Source organism: Eschrichtius robustus, chromosome 1 (assembly GCF_028021215.1).
Source record: "Eschrichtius robustus isolate mEscRob2 chromosome 1, mEscRob2.pri, whole genome shotgun sequence".
Lineage (NCBI taxonomy): Eukaryota > Metazoa > Chordata > Mammalia > Artiodactyla > Eschrichtiidae > Eschrichtius > Eschrichtius robustus.
This window is the reverse complement of record NC_090824.1, coordinates 75,498,408-75,508,312: the sequence shown is the minus strand read 5'-3', so window position 1 is coordinate 75,508,312 and position 9,905 is coordinate 75,498,408. Positions and strand designations below refer to the sequence as shown.

General features: G+C 36.4%; 1 protein-coding gene across 1 annotated transcript; it reads left to right on the top strand.

Annotated features, from left to right (window-relative positions):
• Nucleotides 1–4,814: 4,814 nt before the first annotated feature.
• LOC137758902 (olfactory receptor 4E2) lies at nt 4,815–5,738 on the top strand. Its single transcript, XM_068534864.1, has one exon. The coding sequence runs from the start codon at nt 4,815–4,817 to the stop codon at nt 5,736–5,738; it is 924 nt and encodes a 307-aa protein (XP_068390965.1).
• The last annotated feature ends 4,167 nt before the right edge of the window (nt 5,739–9,905 follow it).

Here is a 9,905-nt window from a genome sequence, read left to right as displayed (position 1 = left end):
TGATGGTGGTGAGAGATATGCTAATAGTCTTGGTTCTCTTCAGTTCAGAGACTGGGACAGCCTGAGCCTTCAAGTGGCCAAGTCAGGAGCAGCTGGCCAATGGTCCCAAAGTGATAACATGTCAGATTCCAAGAAGGCTTTCTGCAGCGCCTGAGCAGTATTCCCAAGCAGCCTATCTGCTCAGCTGCAGCACTCTGACCGGGGAGCTCAGTGGGACCCTCAAGTGAGGATTTCTGCTGGCCCTAGAGCCTGACTTGCCCACACAGGCAAGGAGCTGAGGAGAGCATCTACCGGCCCCGCCTCACCAGAGGAGCAGACACCTGGAAGCTGGGCAGCTAATAGTGCTGGAGATGAGGTGGGTGGGCGGGGCTGACAGCCTCCTGAGAAAAGCCAGAACCGTGTGGAGGGTTCCCGTGCTACCGCTTAGGTGGGGGGAATTAATTCAGAGCCAAGGCTGAGGGTAGTTCCCAGCCCACCCTGCCTGGAAAGGCTGGCGTTACCCCATCTGGTCCTGCTAAGGCCTGAGCTTCAATTTTTAATGATGCTCTTCAAAGCCAGAGATTCTTCACATTCCCTGGTTTCTCTATTGATCTTTTTGACAGGAGACCTAGACATCTGCTACACCTAATCACATAGAAAAGATGCATCTAGTTCCTATTTTACAGTTCAGAAAACTGAGGTTTAGAGGGTGACGGCCAAAAGTCATAGTTATTTGAAATCACCACCGTATGTGCTCTTATGAAGAGCCTCTACCCTCTCCTTCTTAGCTGAAAGCAAAACAGCTCTTGGTTCTCTGCTACTAATGCATTGCTGACCAGGAGTTTATGAGAAAAGTCCTCTCCATCTTAAGAATATTGCTTTATAAGAAATACAACCATATTAGGGACTTCCCTGGTAGTGCAGTGGTTAAGACTCCGAACTCTCAATGCAGGGGGCCCAGGTTTGATCCCTGGTCAGGGAACTAGATCCCACATGCATGCTGCAAGTAAGAGTCCACATACCACAAATAAAGAGCCTGCCTGCCACAATTAAGACCCGGCAAAACAAATAAATAATAAATAAATATTTTTTAAAAATTAAAAAAAAAAGGGCTTCCCTGGTGGCGCAGTGGTTAGGAATCTGCCTGCCAATGCAGGCGACACGGGTTCGTGCCCCGGTCCAGGAAGATCCCACGTGCCGCGAAGCGGCTAGGCCCCTGAGCCACAAATACTGAGCCTGCGCGTCTGGAGCCCGTGCTCCGCAACGGGAGAGGCCGCGACAGTGAGAGGCCCGCGCACTGCGATGAAGAGTGGCCCCCACTCGCCGCAACTGGAGAAAGCCCTCGCACAGAAACGAAGACCCAACACAGCCAAAAATAAATAAATTAATTAATAAAAAAATTAAAAAAAAGGAAATAAAACCATATCATAAGCTTTTAGATGTGGAGAAGGAAAAATGTACTCATAATCCCATGAAGTCAGCATTTTCATTTCCTTTCTGTTTTTTCCCCCCATGCATGCTTTTAATACTTTGTTTTTAAACAAAGTAACCCATGCTTATACACAAATTTGAACAATTACAGAGTATAATATAAAAATTAATAAAATGCTACTAGTGTTCCTTTCAATTCTATACTTCCACAGGTAACCAGTGTTAAAATATGTGTGTATTCTTTAGCACATATCATCTTTCTTTTTAGGGATAAATACATACAAACAATTCATGTATATATATATATGTTTGAATATGTGTAAATAAGTTCATATTCATATATATGTGTGTGTATATATATATATAAAATCTCTTTTTTTTTTAGCGTTAGCATGATATATCATTTTCCATCCTGTCACTTTTTATAAATTTATTTATTTATTTTTGGCTGTGTTGGGTCTTCGTTTCTGTGCGAGGGCTTTCTCTAGTTGCGGCGAGCGGGGGCCACTCCTCATCGCGGTGCGCGGGCCTCTCACTGTCGCGGCCTCTCTTGATGCGGAGCACAGGCTCCAGATGCGCAGGCTCAGTAGCTGTGGCTCACGGGCCCAGTTGCTCCGTGGCATGTGGGATCTTCCCAGACCAGGGCTCGAACCTGTGTCCCCTGCATTGGCAGGCAGATTCTCAACCACTGCACCACCAGTGAAGCCCATAAAATCTCTTTTGATTCCTTCCTTCCTTTGCTCCTTTGTTTATTCCTTCTTTCTTCCCTCCCTTCCTCCCTCCCTTCCTCCTTTCCCTTCTCTCCTGGTTCGCAATATATTTATAGCACACTCTTTTCACTTAACAATATATTATTGACATTTTTTGAAGTTAATAGTTTGCCATCTTGGCTGTATGCTGGAATCACCAAGGAGCTTTAAAAGTACTGATGGGTCCAACCTCCAGAGATTCTGAATTAATCTGGGGTGAGGCCTGAGCAGCAAAATTTATAAACCCCTCCAGGTGGTTTTGAAGTGCAGCCACGTTGAGAACCACTGTTTAAGTCATTATACATAGATCCAACTCATTCTTATTAATGGCTATATAATATTCCATACTGTTGCTGTACTAAAATTTATTTACTTATTTTCCTTTTGATAAACATTCAGTTTATTTCCAGTACCTTGTTTTGCTAACATGTTTCAATAAACATATCGATATATCCTTAATTCCTGATTGCTTTATTTCTATGAAATACAGTCCTAGAAGAGGGATTCTTGGGTTATGGGTATGGGCATTTAAATTTTTAATAGGTACTGCCTGATTATTTAGCAAAAAGCTCTTAATAAAACCTACTTCCAGTAGCAGTCTATACAGTGCTCAGTTCCTTACACCTTTGCCAATCTGAAGAGAGACAAAAGGTATTTGGTTGGTTGTTTTTTTTTCACCTACTACTGAAGTTGAGCATCTTTTTATTCATACTTATTTGTTATTTGCATTTCTTTTTCTGTGACTTGCTTATTCATATTTTTTTGGCCATATTTAATTGTCATTTGTCTTTTCTTGTCAAATTTTAAGAGATCTTTGAACACTAGGAATATTACTCTTTTTGATCATATGTATTGCAGCATTTTCTCTAGTCTACTATATGTATTTTGATCATTTATATGGCACTATGTATATTTAAAATTTTTGAGACTGTATAAACAAATTTTATCTCATTTTTAATTCTTCATAATATTTCAATATTTTTTCTTATTGGTAATCCTTTGTTATTACCATTTCTAATGGCTGCATACAGTTCATTATATTCAAGTTATATATTATTTAAATATCATTATATATCAGGTTTGCTACATTCATTTAAGCTTCAAAAAAATATTCCATGACTGTTGTTTTAAATAATGCTCTAATTAATGTTTTCTTGCATTTAGCTTTTTCAATAGTTTGGATGCTTAGGAAATTCCTACAAGTGAAATAATTAGATCAAGATATAAATATACATATTTTAAAATTTATTTATTTTTTGGCTGCATTGGGTCTTTGTTGCGGTGTGCAGGCTTCTCATTGCAGTGGCTTGTCTTAGTTGTGGAGCATGGGCTCTAGGCGTGTGGGCTTCAGTAGTTGTGGCATGCAGGCTCAGTAGTTGTGGCTTGTGGGCTCTAGAGCGCAGGCTCAGTAGTTGTGGCTCACGGGCTAAGTTGCTCCACAGCATGTGGGATCTTCCCAGACCAGGGCTCGAACTTGTGTCCCCTGCATTGGCAGGCGGATTCTTAACCGCTGTGCCACCAGGGAAGTCCCTATAAATCTTTTTTATGGTTTGTGGTAAATGTTTCCTAAACTCTGTTATAGTTTTTGGCCAGCCAATCAGTATAGAAAACTACAGGTAATATAACTTTAGTGTTTATGCAATAATATCTCCTAGGGGACAAATCATATTACAGAATAAAAAAATTAGGTTTTTAAAGTCAGTTATTAGCTCCATTGTGAAGAAGGATTGGATTCTTTTGCAGGTTACCTAAGAAGGTAGGTTCAGTTCAAATAAAAATATCTTTCACATAACTACTGTGTGCCAGAAGTCATGTTAAGTGCTGCAAGGGATAAGTCATATGTGGCTATTGCTTTTCAAGAAAATTTCAATTTAATGGGGGAGCAAAACCAGATATCTTATTTTACACTTTCTTTTATAAAAAAGAAGTATGAAGGGGAAGAGATAGGATTTGATTGCCTCAGTTAAGTTTTCTTAAAGGTACTGCTCTTTGAGGTAGTCTTACAGGATGAATGGTGTTTTAATAGTCAGTGATGAGGAGAGTACAGTTGATTAGAGGGTGTGTTTTCTGAGCAGAGGGAACAACATAAATACAGACAAAGATTTTGGAATGTAAGTTGGTGGAGGTAGCATGGCTGGAGCATAGTAACTTGCTTGGCTGGAAAGAAGATGCCTTACTGGAAAAATAAATGTGCAGCAGATTGTTGCAGGCTTTGAAGGTACTTTTTATTTGATAGGAAGAATGAAATAGTGAATGATCTTAGCTGGGAGTTGTATTTTGGAATATTAATTTGGTGTTACCTGTGGATTAGACTGAAATGAAAAAAGCCAGCTAACTAGTGGCTAAGGGTTTGGGCAACTTATTTATTCTTGTAGAGCCCACTTATCTTTAAGAGAGGAACAATAATGCTTATGCCATGGTGCAGTTATGGTTAAATAAGATGGTGTATATAAAGGGCATGGAATGGCTCCTGATACATACTGGGTATATTATAGCAATTGTTATTAAATTGATCTTATATTCTATATACCCTGATAATAAATAAGCAACTCAGATAGAAATGCAGAGTCACTTCAATTAGTTCCAGTCCTATAATATTAAGGCTAAATTAGCATTCATGTTTTTCCCCCCCAAGATCCTTTGGAAACTCATTGGATGGAGGCTCTAAACCAAACAAGAGTGACTCAATTTGTCTTCTTGGGACTCACTGATAACTGGGTGCTGGAAATACTATTTTTCATGGCATTCTCAGCCATGTATGTGCTAACCCTTTGGGGGAACATTCTCATCATGGTTACCATAGTCTTTACTCCACGTCTTAGTACACCCATGTATTTCTTGAGCAATCTGTCCTTTATTGACATCTGCCACTCATCTGTCACTGTGCCCAAGATGCTGGAGGGTTTGCTTTTTGACAGAAAGACCATTTCCTTTGACAACTGCATTGCACAGCTCTTCTTCCTGCATCTGTTTGCCTGTGCTGAGATCTTTCTGCTGACCATTATGGCCTATGATCGTTACGTAGCCACCTGTGCTCCATTACACTACCCCAATGTGATGAACATGAGGGTCTGTGTACAGCTTGTCTTTGTGCTCTGGTTGGCGGGTACTGTTCACTCACTGGTGCAGACCTTCTTGACCATTCGTCTACCTTACTGTGGCCCCAACGTTATTGATAGCTACTTCTGTGATGTTCCTCCTGTCATCAAGCTGGCCTGCACAGATACATGTCTCACAGGAATGCTGATTGTGTCCAATAGTGGAACCATTTCCCTCTCCTGTTTCCTGGCTTTGGTCGCCTCCTACACCATCATCTTGGTTTCTCTTAGAAAACAGTCAGCTGAAGGGTGCAGGAAAGCTCTGTCCACCTGCTTAGCCCACTTCGTGGTGGTTGCCCTCTTCTTTGGACCATGTATCTTCATTTACACTCAGCCAGACACCAGCTTCTCCAGTGACAAGTTGGTATCTGTCTTCTACACAGTGGTCACCCCTTTGCTGAATCCCTTCATTTACACCTTGAGGAATGAGGAAGTAAAAAGTGCTATGAAGCATCTCAGACAGAGAAGAGTTTTTTCATGAAATCATGTATATTATGGGTTTGGAATTACAGATATTATTATGGTCATATCTTTAATGAGAGTAAAAGTAAGAAATCAAAATCGTTAGGTGAAATGGCATGGAGCAGGGCAGACTTCTGCCCTAAAGAGAGTGACTTATTAACTACTAGTTAAATAAAGGAAAAGATCATATTGTAATATGTAAAGAAAAAGGATCTGGAAAAGTTTAAAGAAGACTTCTAGTTACACCAGTAAAAAAACACATAGACTTCAGGGCATAGTCTCAATTTCAGGAACAGGTAAAGTTGTAAGAGAACCTACTTTTTTGATTTGTACTGTTCTTTAGGTTATTGCCTCTGGGAAGCTGTACATCACACCTGTGTTTTATACATTATAGTGGTTTTAATCCTGCTTTCAAATATAAATATTTTCAAGGTGTTTAAGCCTTATCCTATTTATATTGAATTAAATTTAGTCACTTTGAAAGTGATTCTCTCATTTATTTCTACATCTATTTTGTACTTTTTGTAGTACTTTGACAAAATGAAGATGGAGATGTATTAGAACTTATTTTAAAATAAACTTTATTGAGGTAGAAATTAATTACACAAAATGTACTCATTTTATTGTACAGTTTGATAAAATTTGACAAAGGTATACCCATCTACCTCTTTAATCAAGATATAGAACATTTCCATCACCCCAAAAAGTTTCTTCAGCACCTTCCCAGAAATCACTTTATCCCCACCCAAGAACCCAAGCATCTGATTTTTTGTCGCTGTAAACTAAATTTGTCTTTCCTAGAGTTTCATATAAATTGAATCATACAGTATGTACTCTTTTATGCCTGACTTCTTTTGCTCTGCATGCTGTTTCTGAGATTAACCCATGTCTTTGTGGGTATCAGTAGTTTAATCCTTCTTATTGTTGAGTAATATTTTATCGTATGGGCATACTACAATTTGTTTATTCATTCATGTATTGATTGACATTTGGGTGTTTCTAGTTTTTTTATAATTATGAATAAAGTAGCTATAAACATTTATTTACAGGTTATTTTGGATATGTATTTTCATTTCTCTTGGGTAACTAGGAGTAGAATTATTGGATCACATGGTAAGTGTATGTTTAACTTGTAAGAAACTACAAGACAGTTTTTCAAAGTCATTGTATGATTTTATACTCTCATCAGAAGTATAAGAGTTTAACATCCAACAATGGGAATTGTCAATCTTTAATTTTAAGCATTCTGGTGAGTGTGTGTGTGGTTTTATTCTTCATTTCCCTAATGATTACTGTTAAGAATCTTTTCATTTGCTTATTATCTTTTCATATATCTTGTTTTGTGATGTTCCTATTCAAATATTTTGCTCATACATTATTTTTTGTCTTCTTGTCACTATGTTGTAAGAATTCTTGGTATATTCTGGATATAAGACCTTTGATGGATATATGTCTTGCCAATATTTTTATTACTCTCTGGCTTGCAGCTTTATTTTCTGAATGATATATTTTGAAGAGCAGAAATTTAAACTTTAAGTCCAATTTTTCAATTTTTTACTTTTAGATTTGATCCTTTTTGTGTCCTAAGAAATCTTTGCCTACACCAAAGTCTTGAAGATTTTCCCGTTTTTTTCTAGAAATTTTATAGTTTCAGCTTTAAATTTTAGGTCTGTGATCCATTTTGAGTTTACTTTGTTATATGGTATAAGATAAAGGTTGAGATTCATTTTTTCAATCTATTTAGTTGATCCAGCACCATTTGAAAAGACTATTTTTTCCCCATTCAGTTACCTTGACACCTTTGTTGAAAGTCAGTTGACCTTTTGTGTCAATTTATTTTTGGATTCTATATTCTGTTCCATTGACATATATGTCTATATTACATCAATAGCATGTTGTCTTGGTTAGTTTATAGTAAATCTTGAAGTTATGTAGTGTGAGCCCTCAAACTTTCTTCTTTTTCAAAATTGTTTTGCTATTTCAAATTCTTTGTTATTTCCATGTAAATTTTTGTAAAAAGTTTGTATGGTTCTACAAAGAATAGTGCTGGAACTTAGATTAGGATTGCATTGAATCTATAGATCAGTTTGGGAAAGAACAGACCTCTTAATGATATGCAGCCTTTCCATCCATTAACATGGTATATCCCTTTATTTATTTAGGTTTTCTTTAATTTTTCTCAGCAATGTTAGTCATCTTCATTGGTAATCACACATATTAAATTAAATTTGTCCCTAAGTATTTTATGTTTGTTGATGTTATTGTTAATTTAATTTTAAATTATTTATTGGTAGTGTATAGAAATACAATTAATTTACATACAGTTGACCCTTGAACAATGTGGGTTTCAATTTCATGGGTCCACTTTTGCTGGATGTGTTAATTAGCTTGATTACGGTAATCATTTTACAATGTATACATATATCAAATTATTATATCATGTTGTACACTTTAAATATATTAAATTTTTGTCAATTAGTACTCAATAAACCTGGGAAGAAGAATGAGAAAGCAATGCAGCCCTACTGACATCTTGATTTTAGTTCAGTGAAATTTGTGTTGAACATCTGATAGAGCTGTAAGAGAATAAATTTATATTGGTTTAAGCTTCTAAGTTTGTGGTAAAGTTGTTATAGCAGCAATAAAAAAATCAATACAGATACGCTTATATGGGATTTTTTTTGCCTGATAAAGGAAGCGTATGTGCCTCTATGAAAAAAACTACAAAGCTCTGCTGAGAAAATGTGAAGAGATAAAGATGTATACATGTTGCTGTAAAGGAATAAAAAATTGTTAATATAATGAACCTTCTTAAATTGATTTATAAATTTAATTTACTCAACATAAAAATTCCACAGGACTTTTTTGGGTAAAATTTTCAATAATATTCTAAAATTTATATGAAGAAATAGGTGAAAATAGTTAAGAAGGTGCTTGGATTTATATAATTTCAGAGTGCTAATTTCCTGAATTAACTAATATCACTCTTTGGGAGAAGTATAACAATTTATTGTCGAATGGGCAAGTCCAAATCAAGAAGACTCCATGGCAAATTCCTTAGGTGAAGAGAATGATGATGTATTGTGACCAAAGGGAGCAGGATTAGAGGACCCTATAGATGGTCAGAGAGCTGCCATATAAAATAGTTATATCAATTTTAATGGAAATAATGGAATGAAATAGAATATGCTTAATAATAAAAATATATCTAATCTTTCTTTGATTATCTGAAAGGAATTAGAATTGACTGAGGCCTTTGGGTTATTATTCTACCAACTTCTGTTGACTTGTAGAGATAATGCTTATGAGTACTTTAGGGAATTGTGTTCCAGATAATATGGACATCCACATACACAACACTGAGTGAGTGACTCACTAACTCTGGCTGAAAGGTAAGAAATGATTGAAATGACAGAAAGTACTCAAAAGAACAAAGAATAAGAAGCAGTTTATTAAACTGGGGGATGCTCATGAAAATATCTAAACACCATTACATGCAAATTGACAAACAAATGTAGCATATCGTCAATCCCCTCCAATTTTCATATATAGCCCAAGTCAAAATCAGAGCTTTATGTATTTGTGATGAAATTAGGCCCAGATATCACTACTATACACACCTGAAAAACTTAGAAAAATGATCTAATTATCCCTCTACATTCTGGACTTTTATATGCATAGATTTTCATACTCATTAGTACCTTTTATGCACTCTATTTTTTATTCTTTCAGATAAACAAATTCCTAAGGCCTTATTTGTTTATTTCTATTATGGTAATATTATTACTCTATTGCAGAGAAGACGATTGTAACCTGAGGAATTCAGCTGTCTATTACAAAGTTGCTGAACAAATTTCTATATGATAAATAATGATCCTTGCCTCCTCTTTAAAGTAAGTCAACCACAGAACCAAGAGTCAAGATACCTTCATTTTACTCTTTACTCTTCTATTTATTTAATGAACACATTTTATCTTATCCCTGAGTCTAAAAAGCTATTTCTGTGAATTGGAGAATAAATGCTTTTTTTTTTTTAACATCTTTATTGGAGTATAATTGCTTTACAATGGTGTGTTAGTTTCTGCTTTATAACAAAGTGAATCAGCTATACATATACATATATCCTCATATCTCCTCCCTCTTGCGTCTCCCTCCCACCCTCCCTATCCCACCCCTCTAGGTGGTC